Raw genomic sequence first — 21,265 nt, forward strand, 5'->3', positions numbered from 1 at the left:
GCTAATCACAGTAGGTGACAAGTGTACATAAGAAGGGTAGGACTAACCCTAACTGCATACTGTGGCTTCAAAAAAAGATGAAATTGTACCTGACACACAACTGTGTTTGTAGATGTAGTTTAATGTACAGGTGAGAGAAAAAAATAAGCTACAAAACGTATTACTGGTTAGGATCCTACTGGACATTCGCATCGGCTGAATGCCAAAAATGTGACATGCACCATGTATTTATCGATTGTGGTGTCATTCACCAGCAATTACTTCACTTGATTTTGTTCTTAACTTACAAGGCACGCAGGTTGAGTTTCTAGCAGCACTTAAAGCAATATAAACTCTGGCAGTTTTCCAACCACTGTACCTGACTCTAGTTAAGCTGCAATCAGTCAATCAGTGTTTGAGCCAACAGACGCGTCAACCTAACATCTCACCTGTCCTGTTTAGCCCGTTTGTCCACAGAGGCCACTCGTACCTCCCCGTCACCTTTGGGTCTCCCGTAGTTACTCAGAGGCTGGTTCTAGAGAAAAAGAAAGAAAGGTGACAGGAATAAAACATTTACAAAGTACCATGAGGTTGAGATCAGTTATTTGGAAGAAACAGGTGGCTTACCAGGTTTTCGATGGATCTCTGATACTGATCTATTTCTCGCAACGTCTCATTGTCCCTCTTGACTTCATTAACATACTGAGCCAAGTCCTGCAGACAAATCAGAAAACAATAAAGCATCTCTTTTGAATTTAGCTTCATTCCGACTAAACATTTTAATAGCTAGTACAGTGTAGCATCTCAGCATTCCGCACTTGCTGAGGTCCCCCTTTTTCCTTTTATGTGCTACGGTTTTTCTTTTTTTTTCCAAAAGTAACCATTGTTGATGTGGGCTTGTTAACTCCAATGAGAGACTGTATGCAACCCTCGGCTTTACAAATAAACTTGACTTGACTAGGGACAGGACTCTCAGCTTTCAATTGGACAGCCTTCGAGTGTTACAAAATAAGCTGGAGTTATAAATAATGCATTCAGTGGACTACTCTTTTATTTATGTGTAGTCAAAAGTTGTGCAATGACTTTTAATGAAGTGCAATATTTCTTGTCAGACATGAACGTGGTAGCTTGTGAGCCCACACAAGCGTTCATAGCAGGCTGTGACATGGTTAATGATAAACAATACCTAAATGTAGGGAGTACCTTGGTATTAAGTTAACCAACAATCCACTAAACAATAATGCATTCATTTAAAGGCCCTAAAAACCAATTTTCTCAGTTAGCTTCTTACTATATTTGATGGGGTCCAATGAATGATATTTGAATGTTTGGATATATGAAATGAAATCTGACGTCATCAAGGCAATCCTAAGTAATTAATACCATGGTGAATGTGGGCCAAAATAATACTGGTAACCGTATTCAGCATTGGTCACTTTCAACCAGACTTCATTGAATCATGATGTGTAATATAATGCGAGGACTCATTGCTGTAATGCCAGTCTTTCGTCCTTTTTGGTAAGAATTCAGACACCGGAAACTGTTTTTGTTATTTTACCTTGAGAGATTTCTATATCTCTCTATTTTTTTTCTATATATACCTGTGTTACTCTCACTAGTTTACAGACTTCCGAGCACCAATGAGGATTATGCAACATTTAAATTAAAATCGGAGGACAGTTGTGGGGTTGATTGCTGAGTTGACAGACCACTGTCAATCAAATTTGATGAAACCAAATCCACACAGTCCTAATGAAGAAAATTTGCTGGATTTTTTTTTTTTTTTGTGCATGCTGGGATTAGAGTGTGCGTAAATAGAATAAATTGGATAAACCGATGATGTACCTTCATGGCATCCAATGCCATCCGCAAATTGCTCTTCTCTGCGGCATCATGAGTGTGTTTCACCAACTCCTATTGGACAGATATAAACCGCACACACAAAAGAGGAGTAAGCAAGTGTCCTAAGATAATACCTCTTTCAGAAAATTACAGTGAGGCTAGGCTCATGAAAGAAATATTGAATGTTATATTCATGAATATTGTTATCCAGTTGCACTACATTGCTGCACTACATACACACCGGCCACATCCTACACATGAACACAATGCTTTCGTCTTGATAGGAAATGAAAAAAGTTACTGCTTGAAAAAATCCTGCCCTGAAATAAATCAGGTGTGTGTGTTTTGTGTGTGTGTGTGTGTGTGTGTGTGTGTGTGTGTGTGTGTGTGTGTGTATGTGTGTGCACTCATGTATTGCAGGTGTGTGTGTGTGTGTGTGTGGTGTGCGTGTGTATCTAAAATTGCTTGCCACTGCCTGGCTGCAGCGTAAACAAGACATCTAGACCTCAGCAGTGGAGGATAAGGAAGGATGCCATGCATGTCCTTCATACAGGCCCATACAAACTGTGTCCACACACACACACACACACACACACACACACACACACACACACACACACACACACACACACACACACACACAGATACACACATACACACACTGAGCCGCTAAGGGAGATATATATGTCTGCTTGGCACTGCTCAAATCCCTGGTGTCAGTCAAGCTCAACCTGGGCATTATTATCAGTAGCAAGACGGCGGAGTCCCATTTATCAAGCCTCGCTCCCACCTCCACACCTCCAGAGATACAGAGGAAGGGAGTGGTCACATTGATAGCCGGGACCATACATGATGGACTCATTGAAGGAATCGTGTCGTGATGTGTTCAGGGGAGGAAGAGAAATGATGAGCGGAGGCAGTGAGGAAGAAAGAGAGAAAGATTGATGACAAAAAAAGAGAGAAAGAAAGAAACGCCAAGAGAGAGGAACTCGGGGAACTCGGGGAAGTGACAAGACATTAGTTGTACAGATTCTGGCTGTCGCCATGTGGGAAAGTAACTCAGTGGATGCTTTATTCAGTGCAGCTGGCTATAACCCGGCTGTTCCACAGGGATCTCAGTCCATGTTGACACAACGCAATCACTTTGTTCCTACAGGTTTTCTCCTTTTTTGGTTGGCCATTTGTGTTGCACGCAAACAGGAGGAGGGTGAGAGGTGTCAGAGAGCCTATTCTGGGGCTTTTTTATTAAAAACCCTTGTGGAATCAGCTCATTTCTGAAAGTAATAAGTAAAAGCTGAGAAACTATATATGAACACTTTAATGTGAAAGAATACAAAATGTCCTCTACTATGTATATTGGTCCGACAAATTGTTCTGGATTCATTGAAGAGCGCAGACAACACGTCTTTCAGTCATTAGTCAAGGAAATTAACCCTCTGATACTCATATTGAATGCACTGAATACCTGTAAGGATTCACAGATCAAATTTAGAATGAATACTGCAAATCAAACATGTGCCTCACAAATAGATATATGGCTACAGTATGGAAGCGATTGAATAACTCATTGTAAACTGTTGACCATTGTTGACATTTAGATACAACTGAACCTATAGAATTAAAATTTACTTTGAATTCCACTCACACATTTCCTGAAGGTAATTTCAAAATCTTTATTTATTATATCTATTTTTTTCATTTTCATTTATTGCGGTTGAAAAGTCAAGCGTGCATGGTTTCCAGTTTCTCATCTGAAGGCTCAGTTGCTTATTCGTGGTAGCAAAATTTTCAAGTTGGACTTTTTCATCTTGATATTTTTAGATGTGTAATACTGTTAATTTAATTTTAGATTGATTGGATTGGATCTTTAACATTGCCAAAGATTACAAAGAGAGGGGGTCTTCAAAATCAATTAACAAAAAGGCCTTTAGCCCTCCCTATGGATGAATAGTCCAGTGGAATAAGGAAGAAGATGTGCTCCTGTCACCTTCACACCCACCCAAACACATATATACGCACATCTTTTCACCAGGAAAAACGCTGCTGCTTCTGTTTTCATTAATGTGCTGTACATCAGCAAACCCACATGTACATTAAACACAGAACACCTTCAACCTTGCAGACTTACCCCGTGGGAGAAGTGTATCTAGTGTGTGTGTAGACTAAAAGGATAGGCCATGCTCGCGCACATACTGACACACACACATATACGTATTGTTTACTCTTAAAGTAAGCATATTTGTTCTATTTAAAAATCATTTACATCTACGGTCAGTGACATCACGTCAATAACTTCTCGCTGACTTTGTCCTGGGTTTCCACACCCTCACTCTCCACAAACCACTTCAAAAATACTTCACCTCTCTGCCTGTCTCGCTTTAGTTGTTTGTCTTACTCTGTCCGCTGCTCTGTCTTTCAGTTCAATCAATCTATTTTCTCTCCCTTGATTGTCTCGATCAGATGACAATTATGTGCAGGTCATTTCAGCGATCTACAGAAATAGACGACAGAAGCCTGAAGGACGACGGCAGAGGAGGAGAAGGAAACATGACCAACAGCACCACCTAGTGACAGCAAGCCCTCTCTCTCATAAAGTCTGATTGGCAATGACAGAACCTTTGATGAATCAAATCCTCGCTGATGGGCCTCTGTCACTTACAGACAGTCATTATAAAGTCAGTGAAGACTTTTAACTTGAAGTTTCTGTCCTCTGATCACTTACAATGACAGTGAAGGACATTATATACAGCAGTTAAGAGTTGTGATGGAAATATATGGTGATAGAAAAGTATTAGAAAAGTAGTCCTGGGATCCTTTACTTAACATTCCATTATAAGTAAAAAACCTTGCTTTCAAAGTTTTACTTAAGTGAAGAGGAAATAAGAATTAAATATACTTAAAGTATCAGAAGTAAAAGTACTCATTATGCTTAATCACCCATTTCAAAGTGTTGTATTACTATACATATATAATCCAGTAAGTAACTAGTAACTAAAGCCGTCCGATTTATGTAGTGGAGTAAAAAGTAAAATATTTTCTAGCTAGCTAAAATAAAAGTACCTCCAAATTTGTATTAATTTGTATTAAATGAAGCATCACTGCAACGTCGTGCATAACTAGTGGTGGAAGACAAATAATACCATGTCTCTTAAGCAAAGGAGGTAATTCTTTAATTTTCAAATGTTATTGAGAAGGTAATAGGACATAATTGATTGCCATGTCTTAATATTTCTGTTTTCACCAAGAACATGCAGCAAAACCAGGAGATGATAATGTTGGCACATCTGTATTAATCTGATGCCAATGTTCATTTTGGTTAATTTTTGCAGACTATGCATTTTAGTTTTTGTACAGCAGCCTTTAAAGTGCCCTTACCCCCCCCACACACACACACACAGCTACAAGTTTGACTTATTATTTTGTCAATTTAACAAAGTATAATGCTGACAGAAACCTAAAATACAAAAAACTGACACACACACAAATCTTCAGTGATAATAACTCAAACTATTACTAGGTAACAGTTCAAGTTTGAAAGTATACTGTTTTACTTTTTATACAGATAAATACAACAGAAAATGACTGACATAATCCTATTATACCAGCCTATGTAGAAGTAAAGCACTTGTTTTTGTGCCTCTTTCCACTGAAAGTCTTCACATGCCATTGTAAATCTCTGGAAATAGTTATAATTCAAAGTTTTAAAAAATTCTTTCATAACAATGTCATGGTCTATAAACAAAGCCCCACATCAGCACTTTCAACAGTTTTCCTCAATTTCTTCCTGAACGATATGTACATAAAGTTATGTTGCTATAAATAAAACATGCCCTGTGTGTTCACAGATGAAAAGACAGACTCCAGAGAAACAAATCCATACCTATCTGAGTTACCTGCTTTTCCAACACTCACGGTACTAATTGGAAGGCTATTGTTTTACACTATGAAGACATGCTGACTTTATAACTACAGTAGAACAGAAACAGAAGATAGATTGGAGGACTGTACCTGCAGGAGGAGGTGATACTTCAGGACTCGCTGCATAGGAACAACGAGCAGATCCCTCAGTGTGAACTTGCCGTAGTTGGCTCTCTTTGAACATTCCTGTGAGAAGACAACAAAGAAAGACAATCAGTAGATTATCCTCTAAATTATATATGTAGATGCTACAATAAAAACCAGATGGTGACAGTGCAGCGTTTATCCTGTGTGTCCTCAAAGATTTTGAGGGGAGCCCAATCAAAAAAGAGTTGTTTGAGCAGTTTAACTTTTGAAGAGTCTCAAGCAACAAGCGATAAGAGCGTAACAGAAAACTTTACAATCATTTATGCTGTCAGTCAAGGTGTCATCACCTGCAATGCCTCAGGTACACACTTGAGGGCATTCTCTGACCATTCAGAGATGTTGAAGAATGTAAAGTTGTCACTGTGGCTCTAAACAATCATTTACCGACACTAAAAAGGTTTTACCTCCAGCTTCATGCGTACGTCCTCTCTTTCTTTGCAGATGTAATCCAGAGTGGCGATGGCTGTTTCCACATGGCTGCAGTACTTCCCATAGATCAACAACCTGGGACATGAAGACACAGCAAGAGGATTGGAGAAGAAGCAGTGTCTTTTGGACTGTGAAGGCCTTTTTAATGAGTTAGGTATAAAACCTAAGTAATACTTAAATAAAGAAACAGAGCTGACTGACACGTTATTCCTAAAGTAGACATTATTACAGATAAATAGCCCTGTTCCATATTCATCTAAATATGAAACCACCTGTCATTATAAACTGTTATAACATCTTAAACCCAATTTCTATCATTTCTTTTATTCACCGAACCTATTGTAAGAGGTTACAAAGTCCACAGTGTACCTCTCTTTGTAAGTGATGAAGATCTGGTAAAGGTTCTGTGCACTTCTGTGGAGGACTGAGTCTTGGATTTCCACCAGTAAACATTTGTGAACTTTAACCAGATCCTGAAACACAGCAAAGCACAGCAAAGATCGTTTAATGCATTTAGGGTTTTCTATTTTCCCAGGTGGAAAAAGATATCTTTTTGAACTGTAAATTTCACCTGTTTTCAAAGTTGAAAAAAAAACTTGAACTTGGTTTATGACAAATAACTTGACATTCCCATCAGCCTTGGTTGTACTTTGTGTTTAGCGCTAATTAGCACTGGGTTAGCATTAGCTCAAAGCAAGTGTCTAAAAGTACAGCCTCAAAGAGCCGCTAGTATGGCTAAAGACTCTCTGTCTTTACATACTCAGTCACTACTAATTTCAGTGTATTTTTATACACATTTAATTCTAAATCAACAGCTGTTTTTCAAATAAAACTAGCCATGACAGTGTGACAAATTCAAAAATATGATTTTTGTTTATTATTTACACCTGTGCTTTTCCTACTGTGACATGAAATGAAATGTCTTGAGTGAAAAGTGCCCTTCAGTAAAGAATTTTGTGACCCCGAGTTGACCACCCAGTTGGATTATTGCACTCTAAAGTGTAAAGTAAAGACAATGACTTACCGGGACATTCACAAACATCTTTTCCATCTCGGCCATGGATAAAAACATGTTGAGGGGGGTCATAAAGTGCTGCAGCGGAGAGAGAGAAAGCAAGAGAATGAAGCTCGTCCCCTCTAGAGTAAGAGTGGGAAAGTCATTTTGTGAGAAGCTATTATATTATGGGGCCAAGTTGCAAAGAGCTGCAGTCAGCAAAAACAAGGAGGACTGTCTGGGTCACGACAATAATCTCATTTTCAGAGTTTGCAATTTAATGATTTCCTCTCAGAAAACTCCCGCCGCATAGTCACCTCTACATCTCAAAGGAGCAGGCGAGCGCAAACTAAACTCCACCATCCACTTCATATCGAAAGTCATCTACTGAGATACTCCGCTGGGAAATCTGGCAAGGTCTTTTTCCAGACGTGAACGTACACAAGAGGGAGAAGACAAGTAGCTGTGGCTGGGGGGTAAGAGACGGCGGGCCTCCCACAGTCCAGCAAAAGTGCAGGGTAAGGTGGAAAACATCCACCACAAAAGGGCTTTTCTCATAGTTTTGGTCTTTTGGAGCAGTTTGTTCCAAGCAGTGCAGAGATTATTCATTACCCACTACTAATTTCAAAAATAAAAAACATATTCTTTCACTCATTTCTCTCTGGGAGTACACATTTGTTACAAAACTCATTATTTTTTTCCATTATACCCCAAAAACAGGTAATTACAGTCAGTCAGCTTGTCGTATTGCAAGTGATAAGGAGGGCAAATTGATTTCTAGTGCTCTTGTCATCCTTTTACGGCATGAAATCAGTGGAGTGGGACTATTTCCACCCTAAGAAAGTTAACTTTGCTTTCGTGTTTTACCACTGCAGTTGAATTTGGGCTTACATCAACTTAGAGACTTTTCAGTTTATGTCATTGTTAATTTGTATTATTTCTGATACTGAAATTGGCAATGTACTGATTGTCACTCAAACCAACTCTGTCCTCAGTTTAGACATATTTGGGTCTGTCTGAGCGGGGAAAACAAATATGAATACATTTTTTCTTTATTAGAATAGTTTTTACTTGTTCGTTGGAGTTTTGTTTTTTTACCAATTCAATCAATTTACTGCAGTTTGACAACTACAGAGGACCTACGTGCTCTATCTAGTTCAATCCAGTGTTTCTCTCAGTGGGAAGGAGATAAATCTGAGGGGGTGTGTGTTTATTAATGTGACAGGAAAGAGGAAAATATTGTTCTGCTACTCTAATTTAGACTTTTTATCTCGATTTTTTTGCCTTTTTTTCCATGCAAGATACTGAATAGCCCCTTCAGGCTGTAAACAGTTATTGAAATTAAAAAATCTGAAAAGTTTAGAGGAGAAAATTACTTTAGTTGAACTTCTCAAAACTAATAAAAAATGACACTGCTTTACTAGGTTGGGAAACACTAACCAGCATCATTTGTAAGATTGAACAAACACACTTGGCTTCACACGTGACTTTTAAAAAAAACTAAAAATGTACTTGTGCATGTTTCCATGTGACACCAGTAGATAACAGAACAAAGACGACTGCATACATTGTGTATAGTATAGAAGAAGAAATAATTTGCATAAATTCACAGCAAAATGTCCAGCACAAAACACTGTATTTTTAACCACAGTGTCATTATAAAGTAATATGATTGTGTCCTTGACAATGAGAAGTTACTTAACAAGTCAGTACCTTCTCTATAGACTCCAGGGTCTCAGTGTATTTCTCTTCTGTCTGCTTGATTTCTGTTAAACAGCAGCTCCTGATGTCAGTCTCTGCCTGCTTCTGGAACGCCTACATACACACACACACACACACACACACACACACACACACACACAGAGGACTGTTACTATGTGTCAGCGCTGTGGGCTGACAAACTGTTGAGTCTTTGAGCAGATGTAGTCTGTACAACCCTTTGAGCAAGGTCAAAGATTCTCACATGCTAGCTAGACTGTCTGCCAGTTATGATAGAGTGTAAGGTATCATCACTCTGTACTGAACAAAGCATTTATCAGGTTTGTACAAATACAATTAACTTTATAAATCCCTAAGTTACAACTTTCTGTGCACATTTCAATAGTGCACGGAATGGAGAAATAATATCAATTTGGACCAAAAACAGATAAAATATCAAAAGGGGATTTACAGTGTATGTGAAATAAACATTAAAACTGAAACTTACAAGTGTAAGACTAAATCAAATTATATCCTTAATCTGAATTGTAAAACAGCCTAATTATTTTCGAAGGTGCACTTTGAATATCAATGTTGATACTGCTTTCTTCATTTCTGTTCACTTCCACTAAAATAGTAAAACTTCACCCAGTTTGTACCTTAAAGCTCCATTAAGCGGCAATAAGAGAGAGTTTTCTGGACTTTAATGCCCAGATAAAACTTTTATGCCAAATATAAAGCTACAGCCAGCAGCTGGTTAGCTTAGCTTAGCACAAAGACAAGATAGGAAAAGTTCGCCTATCCGCTACTATAGAGGTTCTCAAACTGTTGGGGCATAAAGCCACAGCAGGGGGTGTGTGGATGTCTCGGGGGAAAATATGAAGTGAAACTAGGTTAAAGGAATGTGATTTATGTAAATAAACAAACAAGTGTTTGCTAATGCTATTGTGCTGACCTTTATTCCACTGTTTTAGTAGTTGCTTCCCCTTTCATTGTTAATGATTGATAAAAATGGTGGTGTGGTCGGGCATGAACTTTTTTCCGGCTTCTGAAGGAGGGCCCGCCAGACCTTGTTTGTTTAATCCATACAAAAACTAAAGAGTAAAAACAACAAGTTGCAGTTTTATGGGGTTTTATCTCCACTGGTTGCCTGCAAAGTCACTGCACCCGGCCAAGAAATAGTCCTGCATAACCCCCCGTAAAACCACTGTCACTTTTACATTTCGGTTTTTGTACAGATGAAAACTAACAAGATATACCGTATTGTGTTAATTGGTGAGTTTTGGAGGCGCTGGTAGGCAGATCTCTTCCTACAGAGTCATACTAGCTTCCAGCCTTTATGCTAAGCTAGGCTAATCTGCTGCAAGCTTTATATTTTGTTTGCATACATGAGAGTGGTATCAATCCTCTCACCCGTACTAATGAGGCCTAGTCAAGATGTGAGTGTAGTTAAAGAGAGCTGGACTGACCGGAGGAGGGACGGCTTCTGTCTTCATCAGGTCCTCATAGATTTCTCCTCCATCTTCATCATCATACACACAGTCATACAGGTCCTCCTCATCCTCCACTCCCTTCTCACTGCAGGACACATGACAGAATATGGTACTGACATTACATTACATCACACTGCAGTTTGGTCCGTTTTTCTGTGAGTGGGTAATGGTTTTCACTCCTCATGACAACCACATGAAAGGGTCACACAAAGACACACACCGTTCTGGTTTTACAGAAGTGGAATTAAATAGTATACTACAAATCTTGTTAGTCAGGCACAGAACTTAATCCATGGCTGTGAAAGTGGCTCAGAAACACACATACACACACGCACGCAGGCACACACACACACACACACACACACACACACACACACACACACACACACACACACACACACACACAGGCGAAGACTTTTATGTGTGACGCCACAGGCCTGTTCTCACTGCTCACATCTGAGCCAATTACTGTACCTTAGCAACTGGGCTAACATGACATGGCTCAGTGCTTGTGTGTGTGTTCTTGTCCTTTTTATATATGTACCTTAGAACCAAATGTCCTCAAGAGGAAAGAAACAGGAGGAAGAAACTGTCAAAGAGAGGCTTCTACACAGTGTATGTAAAGGACTCAGACTTGTACGTGTGCAGGTATATTATGGTGAAGAATAAAGGGTGAGGTGAGGGGTGAGGGAAGCTGGGACTTGGTAGGCATGGGGGAAAATGGACCCCAGCACACAAGCCTGACAAGATGCAGCTGAACCATATCCAGTAACATTAAAACTTTAAGGTTTTGATAGATTGGCCAAGATATAACTGATGAGAAAATACTGACAAATGATCCATATGTTTGTTTATGTATATGACAGCATAATCATATGTAGATTTCAATTAAATTAAATTCAATTTTATTTGTATAGCGCCAATTCATAACAGAAGTTATCTCAGGACACTTTTCAAATGATGCATCCAGGATGGGGTATAAAGTATTTTTATACATGTAACCACAAGACACTACTAACCAGGGTTTTCCCTCTGGTATGTAAATGCTCAGCAGGAAAAAGGTGATGAATAAAACTGAGAAGTGGTAGTGAAGCTCTCGCTGTTGGATGAATGGGTTTTATGTCTGAGTGTATGTGTGATTCTGTACATGTTATGTCCATTTGATAACTGCTGACCACTGAGCAGCCTGGAGTTGTGAGCAGAACTTGGCTGTGTTCAGTGTGATCCAGGCTGCCACTTTCAGCTCCCATCCACAGCTGGATGCTGTCAGGCTGCTGTTTTCTTCTGTCACTACTGACTAGTGGGCTGCTTGGAGCTGTCAGCGCTAAACATAGACCAGAGCACCGTGGCAGTGTAAGGCTTCCCAACAGCAGTTTTACTGTACGATTATCTGTCTCCACTGACTCACATGACTGACTGACAATACCACACAAGTTACAGGAGCTCTGCCCTTAAAATGCAACTCAAAAGCCCATATCTTTTTGTATAGACAAATATAGCCAACAATAGACGTTTACATATATATGAGCTTAGCGCTATGAATACAAAAAATGGTAAAAGTAAAAATCATGGCAAAAATATGTGAATAAATTGGTATCTGACAACTTCAGTCTGAAAATATTCTAAACTATATTGCCTTAAAAAAAATCCATAATAAACAAGCCACAGTCAAGTCTCTGAACAGCTTTCAGATTCAGTTTTTATTGCTGCATTTCATTTAGATAAAGGGCTTTGCAAGGCACTGTGCCAGGAGTCCTGCTTGCAATGTAGGTGGATTATGTAATGTTATGATTTTCTTCCTTGTTCAGTTTCAAAAGTGAAAAATGCATTATTTGTTGTTTTGATAAAGTTGCTTTGGAATAAAATTCCTGAAAACATCAATCATAAGATGGTTAGTTGTCATCATATGTTAAGTGCAAGGCCTGAATAAATGATCAAGCCGCAAGCCCACACGCCTTGTGGTTAACTACAAAAAGAGTCTGGCGAGCTCATACTGAAAGCCTTGGAGGAGGTGGCTGCCTTCCAGTCAACACCCAGGGAACAAATGTTATCTGCGCCCACAACAACCTGTTATATTTAAGTGATAGGAAAACTGGAGACTAAATGAACAAATTACTTTTTACAATTAAGTTCGAATGAAAAACGCTCACAAGCATGTAAAAGGTAAAATTCTCCAACTTTCACGGGTGTTATGCACACGGGTGTCAGTAGAAGAGGAGAGGGAACATACTCTATCAGGTCCTCCAGGTGGTTGTAAATATCCTCATCTTCAACACTCTCCTCGGATGGAAAGGGCCTTGGAAGACAAACAGAAAGCATTCTGTGTTAAAATCTCATCATTATATACCCTGCCATATAATACGCATTGAATTGTGTCATATAATACTGTATCATACTGTGTACCAATGCTCACATTGTTTCAAATCTATAAAAAAAATATTATATTTGTCTGTATTGTGTCATTTCACTTCATCTTACCTGATTCCAGTTTGTTGTGTGATTGCTGTGTGGGAAAGTTTAGATAGTGTGTCCATAACCTGCAATGGAAATAAGGATGTGTTATTTTATCAATATTATTCACATTATAAAATCATATACTGATATGGGAGCTTGTTGTTTTGGGTGCTGCATTTCTACAAGGAGACACATGAGGGCAGCATTCTCAAACAGTCCAACCCTGCTACTGACACAACTGAGCTAATCCACTCACACAAGCCAATTTATATTCTGAAATAATATTAGTGTTTTAACATTCTCCTGGAGCTGCATCTAAAATAACCCCTTTCACATATATTTGGAAACCAAGAAGGAGGAACAAGAGAGGTGTTATATGAGAGAGGACTAAACAGAAAAAATGACTCACTGGACACACAGTCATCATCAGTTAGTACAGTAGCAGCAGAGCAGAGTCAAATGAACTGATCACTAATTGATCGTGCTGTGAAGTTAACCGTGTGCTCTCATGGGCTGACATGATTCCTATTAGTATGACATGTAATTTCACGCTGCTGTGCTCAGTCCTGCCAGTGCCCTTGACCCTCTGTGTGTTTGTATGTGAGTGTGTGACCTGCTTGACTAATAATCACCACCGAACTCACCTACTGAATGAACGATACAGCTTTATTATCTGAGTAAAGCAGATAAGACACTCGGCAGAGAGCTCTGTCTATTCACGCTTTGCAACCTGGCAAACGGCCCACAAACCCCTTTTTGTGGATCACCCGTCCACTGACATAACACACGTACGTGCCGATGAAAACACCCCTGCACGCTCGCATTCACATTTGGCCTGGAGCATAAGCTTTCAAAGATCAATACTGATCATACAACTGGCCTTTCCCTTCCCCCCACCAGTGAATCGAACAAACAGTGGCACACAAAGGACAGAGAGAGGCAAAAACATGTTTCTGCTGGCATCCTTTAAGCTATAAACTGTACTACTGTGCACCACTGGAACTAATAATGTGACATGCGTGTCACTGATGCAAAATTAATGTTCTTCCACTTTAGGATGAAGCTGTTTTTAGTATTAGCATTCTGTAATTTAAGGATCTCTCATAGATAAGCAGACTTGAGTTGATCAGTTGCACAACAATCAATCAAACTGTATCACATCCATCAAACAGAAGGTGGATGACACTGACATTCTTTCATTAATCTGACTTTGACCAAGCTTCTTATCATCACAGAGACATCAGCTGCATCAGAGGCAGCGGTGCATCAGTAACACCATGAAACAAAAATTTGAGCTGAGTTCATTAGTCGCACCTTCTGATCAAAGGGAAATGTTAGAGGTGAGCAGCTGAGCGGTGGGAGGGTGCAGAGCTGTGTTTGTGACAGAGCTACAGTGGTTGATTACACATCATGAGAGGAGGTAGCAGAGGCACACTAGTGTTTCAGACCTGTATTTATATACATTTAAGTCAATCTAACAAATAAGAAAATATGAATAAATCAGGTAATGTGCTTCCCACAATAATTCACTATGCCTACTTAAAATCTTTTTTAAAAATTCTTTACAGGGTGGATCATTCTGGAAGATTTTTGACTTATAATAATTTCAGCCCTTAGTAGTGTCTGCAGGTCTTCCTTTATGCCCTGACAACCTTCACCAACTAAGTACAGCAGTCTGTGTGTAACCTGAGAGGCAAAACCCAGCAAAAAAACTTGCTCCTTAAAGAGGAACTCCGCTGATTTTTACACATCAAAGTCTGTTTACACATCTTGGGGAGTACTACTGCATAGGTGAAAAGTTGTATAAAGCCAATCAATGTTAATATTTTTTGTTAAAACTGTCCATTGCGCTGTCAATGTTAGAGCGCACTCACAGTAATAACCGAAGATAACGTCTCACTCATGTGTTCCATGGCAGCTGGACAGTAAGTGTTCAGAGAGATTGCATTAAGAAAATCCATCCGAAACAATAAAAGTGGAGCAACAAAAATAGGATTTTAACAAGTGAGGGGGACATGACCACGTCAACCCCACCCTTCTAATCGGCAGCAGAAATGATGCCCTTAAAGATCAGTGTGCTGGTCCAAAAAAGCACAAACACATTTTCTAAATGTTACATTATTAAATTAGTATGCAGTATACATTACAGAATTAGCATCGATAGAGCTTTACAACTGTCAGACTATCAGCTAAACACAGATTAAAGTCAGCAGCCTGGAGAATAGAGGGTTTACAGGGATGAGAAACACAGAAACTTTTTTGGACTATTTTACAATTTGTGAATACCATCTCTTTGCATTACATCAATTCAGGGGTTAGACAATGCTATACTAATCAACTCAACATAAGTATCTTCTCAAAAACACATGTTCTGTTAAAAAATTAAAAAATGCATGTCGCCCTCAGTGTTGCAGTGCAAACACATGAGATGCATGAGTACACTCAGAATGACTCATGTCTGAGTGCATGCTCTACAACTCAAAGAGAATCTTCCTCCTACCACTTATTAATCCTCACACATCAGTTATCAGACAGAATCGATAGAGTTCTCGATCCAATAATGAATGAAGGGCATGACATCCGGAGGCTATTTGGCAGGTACAACATGTCCAAATGCTGAAGATCCACTGCCTGCTGAACAGAGCTTTGGAGGCTTTCCAATTGTAGCTGGCAGCCGATTTTTGGGGGGCGAGTCGGGTATAGTTGTGCTTTTTGGCTTCACTGAATACATGAGTCACACACATTCGCAACAAAACTGACCATCTGCACACAGCCAAGAAGAGCTTCCGAAGACTCACATTATATTACAACCATCAGCGGTTGTGCCACTAATAATAGCAATGTCAAGAAAATGTCCACAAAGGAAATGAGAGGTTTAAATTCCAAGAGGCAATATGCTTGATTTTAGCTAAAAAAAAAAGTCATCAGTCAGCAAAGCAAAAATATAAATGATTACTACTGTTCATAGAACTGCATTTTGCAACACTTAAAAATACATCATGGTTCAGCTGGGACGGTATCTGTTCTTCAATGTTGCACTGAGCAACTAGTGTGAAACCGAAAAGGCGTGTTTCTAAGAATTCAAACTTAAATAGCTCAAAGGTCATGTATTAGAAATGGTGTCCTGTGTGTGCACACAGAGCAGAGGTCACAGCAGCCATGTAGCAGGCGAGTGGGGATGCAGGGGGGACTGGCCGTTTGATGGAGGTTATTAAACCTGTTCTGTGTGACCACGGCTGTACCCCTGGATCTAATGATTCACAGCATAGCAATTAAAGCGGGATGAGGGATGTGTCTGCCCAGATGAAAGGGAAATGAGGACATAGTGTGGGTGGGTGGATGTGTATCCTTGGATGCAGGTGCATGTCAGTAGCAATCTGTCTGCTTTCAGTGAATTTCATTCTCCCCGTATTTATGTCTACATAGACAGACAGTGCCCATTCTAGTCAAAATTTGCAGCTATTTTGTTTTACATCATTATTTTATACTTGTGGAAACTGCGTCGACACAGAAATCCTACTATAGAACACTTGAAGTCTGAGACTAAATTCCCAGATAATATACTGGACATAAACTGTTCATTCATACTTCTGATTTTGCAATCAATGTCCTCTGTATTCTCACACTGCAATGCCACAGATCGGATTTTAAATGGGGCTACATCAAATATAGACGTCATGATTGCTGTTTTTCGCAGAAAGATCAATATTGGCCCCATATATCAGTCTACATAGTGCAGTTACAAAAAAGTCAGGAAGCAAACAAAGACAGTCTCTCAATATCTGCTATTGACATTCAAAGCCACTGATCACCTCCTCTTTATTTATTCTGAGGCGTCCTTCACTGCCTTCCCCTGGTAGAGGGCACCTCAAGACAATGGGCGATGCATTTTAGATGTATAACGTGCCAACAGCTTTATTGGTTTCCCATACAATCCAGCCTGCTGTCCCAGTTTTCTTCACTCCACTTTTACTCCTCTTTTCTGTGGCTCTTTTAATTTCTTTCCTTTTTTCCCTCTAAATCACTGATTACTGGCTAAAAATAGACACCAGTTAGGTAATCAACTGAAACACATACAGTTGGTAATAGATTTTTAAAATTTTATACTACGCCTTCCAGACCAAGAAAAAAAACCCATTTTATTCCTGTTTACAGTAATTGAGGTCACCTCCCTGCTTACAGATTCTGAAATCATTACTGAAAATGATGCTTAACTGCAGCATTTCACAAGAAAACAAACTGAACCGCAATGTCAAAATGACGAAGACTCACTTTGATTGAATACCTTGTTAGTTCGGGCGTATTTTGTGAAAAGGAACACACAATTTTGATTGAAGTTGCAGCCAACAGTGACACTAAAAACTCTGCAGATCAATATTAAGTTACCTGTGATATTTCACTGATAATGCATGTTACTTTATTATTATCTGAATCAGCCCCAAACATCTGATCACTGCATCCCTCTGCAACTCCCACGATTCACATAAAAGCAGCCTACGACTATCTAACTGAGACTGACCAGGGTTCAGCTGTTTGCTTTAGGGTTTTCTCACCACCACAATGCGATAAACCAGGACGGAAACACTCAGGGGGGCGATTCCACCACACCAAACAAGCAGGTGTGAAAGCACCTTCAGATAGTGTTACCATCATCTGCAGCCCTCACTGGCCGTTATTTCAGGGGATTTTCCCACCTGACTGCTTCAGAACAGTTGTTTCAGTGATTGCAGTACTTCTGTCTCGGAGCTTCCTCACTCTTAGCATGCTTTATGTAAAGCTGTTGATTTCAAGTCTGGAGAGTCCTTAGACTGTCTAAGAGGATCAGATTGAGGGTGTAAAATTCAAGGATGTTCCATTTGATTTAAAATGAAAGGAAGTCCTTGCTGCACCAGTGAAGGAACTAAACGCTCCAACTTGGTTTGAGCTAATATGCTGTAATTCTATAGTTTGAAAACACCTTCAAAAGACTGCAGAAAATCATAAAGGTGTTTTTATGGTTGAAAATCTCATTTGTAAATGTCTTTTTTTTTACATCAAACAAGATTTTTTTCAAATGTTCACTAGCCTGTTAATGCCATGCTTTGATAAAACATTTATGAAAAGCATGAAAGCAAGACAGTAAAATCATGTTTGTATTTCAGAGAGAAAACCATACAGCTCTTCTCTCACCCAGTTTTCACATCAAGCATTTTGCTGTTTGAACATTTTGGAAATAAAGGATGTTTTTGAGTATCTAACAGCCTCCCTGCCTTTTCTGTTGCTGTGGATAGTGACAAACAATGAATGCTAAATCCAGTGAGACATTAAAAACAAATTTACATTTAAAAAAAAAAAAAACAATAGAGAGAGTAAACACATGCATGTCGGTGTACAATGTGTGTGGGTGACAGTGGGTCGTAATTGATTTAAGCTTGATTCCTGTGTCCTGTGTGTGTCTGTTGTTGCACGTGAGATTGATTATTGTTATTTGTGCATATATGCATACGTGGATGTGTGTCTACGCTTGTGTGTGTATGAGAGCATGTCTGTTTGACAGATGCAGACAGTGCATAAAATTCAATCCACACAGAGAAGAGCCAATAAAAGCCTGATTGGCTCGGTGAGAGAGACTAACTAATGTTTGGCAATCAGTGCTATGGCTCATTAACGTCCATAATACATAATTAGTGTGTTTGGATATAAAGACGTGTAGCTTATTGGAATGCGACACACGTTGGCCATTTCTCCTCTGTCTTCATTGCCTGCATCATTTAGTCCACCGCTCTCCTCATCAAACACTGCTTTACTTGCATTAATTCTACAGTCATGCATATTGTAAAGACAGCAGAGCTTTCCTAGTAAACAGTTTACCTCAAACCATATCCACACTAAGCCAGCTGAATCTTAAAATGCATCTTTTTCTCTGGGTTTCATCCTTCTGTCCACAAACAGAGCCTTTCAAAAGAACTCCCCAGTGTGATTATGTATGTAAGTATGGCTGATAAAGCATTACATATGCTGACATTCATCTGTATTTATGTACATATTTGTCTTATTGACATTGCGATCATAAAAATAGTGATTTCATCGGCATCAGCTCAGCAATTACTGGTTAAATGTAGTTGTTTGTCAATAGGAAACAGAAATGTATGTGAATGTGAACAACCTTTAAAATAAGTCAATGGGAAAGGCCTGCTTTTTTACTTCTGTGTGCATTCAAAGATCCGATGTTCCAAAAAGGTTGACAAATCTTGAATGTTTAATTCACCACCATTATAAAACTACATATGTGCAAGAATGGAAAGCTTGACAGCAACAGTAACTAAAGGGGGGGAGGGCTTAGTACAGTTCAAATTTACTCGAGCAATAACAATAACCTGTGGTATTGACACACATCACAGAGACTGATTGGATGATTACTGCTATAGAGGCACTAATTAATTTGACACCTTTCAGCTCGTGACCTCAGCTTCATTAAGCGTTCAAATGAACCATTTTCATCACTGTTTATGGCTGGCTGCAGCTACGGGGGTTTGTTGTTTTTGGATGACATTGCATATCTATTAAACATGTGTGTCACCAACTACCTGCTCTGTGATAACTGGACTATGAGCAAGACTTTTTCTGGCCCGCAGCACAAAATTACCACAATATACAACAAATGCGAGTTGTGAAAGAGCTGTTAATCTACATTATACCAATGACTCAACCCTTGTGATGGTCAGTGTTCCAGCTGCTGAGGTTTCTAATAATCCAAAACACGTGTTCCAGCACAAATGTTGGAACAGAATCTGTCCCAGTAGGAGCTGAAGTCACTCCCAGTCGTCATCTAGTTATTAGTCACACTCTTTCTCCATCTCTTGAACTCCACCTTAGTTCAGTTATGTGTTCCACTGGAAGAAAAGTACAAGCGTTATGATCCAATGTCTCTCTCCCGCCTAATAACTACATCTCAACACAGCGCAGGGTCAAAAGCAAGGGCATCATTGCTCTCCAGGTAAATCACGTCAACCTCCACAGACTGCACAGTGCCTCAGGGGACACACACACACACACACACACACACACACACACACACACACAGTCACACACACACAGTCACAGTCACACACATATTCACAGCTCCCCAGTAATCAAAGCAGATCCTGGAAGTCCTTCACTCATGTTTTATATTCACATTAATAAGGGAGGATATCACCCAAGTGATCACAGTTTTTCACACAGAGACAAACACACAAACACTCCACAAGCATACTGATGTTCCCACGCAGCTCCAGGCCTTCATGCACACACACATCTGATCCGCCAAATCCTCACTTTGCTGACAGGTGAGGTAACTCCAGCTGAATTTCACACTGTCTGAATCAGCGGGCTGCTTCCTACTGACCACCAGTCATACTGTACCGACACACACACAAATGCTGCTGCACAGAGAGGAAAATATATAGAGTAAGGTAAGAATTAACCAGAGTGCTTTCTTTATTTTATTGGTACAAAAAAAAATGCAATTCCACAGAGTAACAATAATGCAAACCTCCGTGCCAACCCAAAACTATGGTATAGATTCTATAAATGTTTATGTTTGTACATAAATACAGGTAATAAAAGCAAAGTAAAACCAAACTAATGAAGCTTTTTAAATGGATACTCCAGTAATTCTGCATTGCATTTCCATTAGTGGTTGCTATTGGACAATTAAAGTAAAGCTGAAAGGATTTGTCAATTAATCAATTAGTAGATTGACACAAAAATTATAATTTGATTCATTCATTGAGTCATTTTCAAGCACACACTCTAAACACTGCTTTGTTTCAGCTTCTCATTTGTTTGGATTTGTGTCTTTTCTTTGTCTTATGTGAGGAAAAAAGTGAATTTGTTTAGGTTTTCGACTGTTGGTCCAAAAACAGGCCATTTGATGACGTCACCTTGGGCCTTAGGGCTTTGTGATGGGCGTTTTGTTTTTTTAAACTTTCTTCAGAAACAATTGATAAATTATGAAAATATTTAGTAAATTGCAGCCCTGAAGCAGCAGAGGCAGAGACTGCCTTACTTTTAGTCCTTATTAGTGCAAAATAAATACTGTTCCTCTAATGCAACACAACAGCCCTGCATTAGCCGATCCCTGCCTGGTAAATGCCTACATCTTTCAAACTACACATTTGAGTTCATAACAAAGGCTTGAAGGTTAAATTTAAAGTCTCAAACCAAAGATAACCCTGATGACATCCCTATGACAACATCAAGGTTACTTTCTCAGACTCAAGTAAACTAACTTCAGGACTACGCAGGGCATTTTAAAGCTACTTTCACAGGTTAACTAGTACTCCTTTGG

At 39.3% G+C, this 21,265-nt stretch overlaps 1 protein-coding gene across 3 annotated transcripts in view; it reads right to left on the bottom strand.

Annotated features, from left to right (window-relative positions):
* Positions 1-21,265, bottom strand: part of LOC127369607 (guanine nucleotide exchange factor VAV3) — a 94,793-nt gene that overhangs the window by 39,860 nt on the left and 33,668 nt on the right. For all 3 annotated transcript variants that reach the window (XM_051411134.1, XM_051411136.1, XM_051411135.1), the window contains exons 3-13: positions 12,979-13,037; positions 12,731-12,796; positions 10,477-10,585; positions 9,023-9,124; positions 7,340-7,408; positions 6,685-6,788; positions 6,291-6,390; positions 5,830-5,925; positions 1,825-1,893; positions 607-693; positions 429-514 (exon numbers count right to left, since the gene is read on the bottom strand). In XM_051411134.1, coding sequence (XP_051267094.1) covers positions 429-514; positions 607-693; positions 1,825-1,893; positions 5,830-5,925; positions 6,291-6,390; positions 6,685-6,788; positions 7,340-7,408; positions 9,023-9,124; positions 10,477-10,585; positions 12,731-12,796; positions 12,979-13,037 — 947 coding nt within the window. The remainder of the gene's footprint in view (positions 1-428; positions 515-606; positions 694-1,824; positions 1,894-5,829; positions 5,926-6,290; positions 6,391-6,684; positions 6,789-7,339; positions 7,409-9,022; positions 9,125-10,476; positions 10,586-12,730; positions 12,797-12,978; positions 13,038-21,265) is intronic.

The sequence above is a fragment of the Dicentrarchus labrax genome, unplaced genomic scaffold, assembly GCF_905237075.1.
Source record: "Dicentrarchus labrax unplaced genomic scaffold, dlabrax2021, whole genome shotgun sequence".
Taxonomy (NCBI): domain Eukaryota; kingdom Metazoa; phylum Chordata; class Actinopteri; family Moronidae; genus Dicentrarchus; species Dicentrarchus labrax.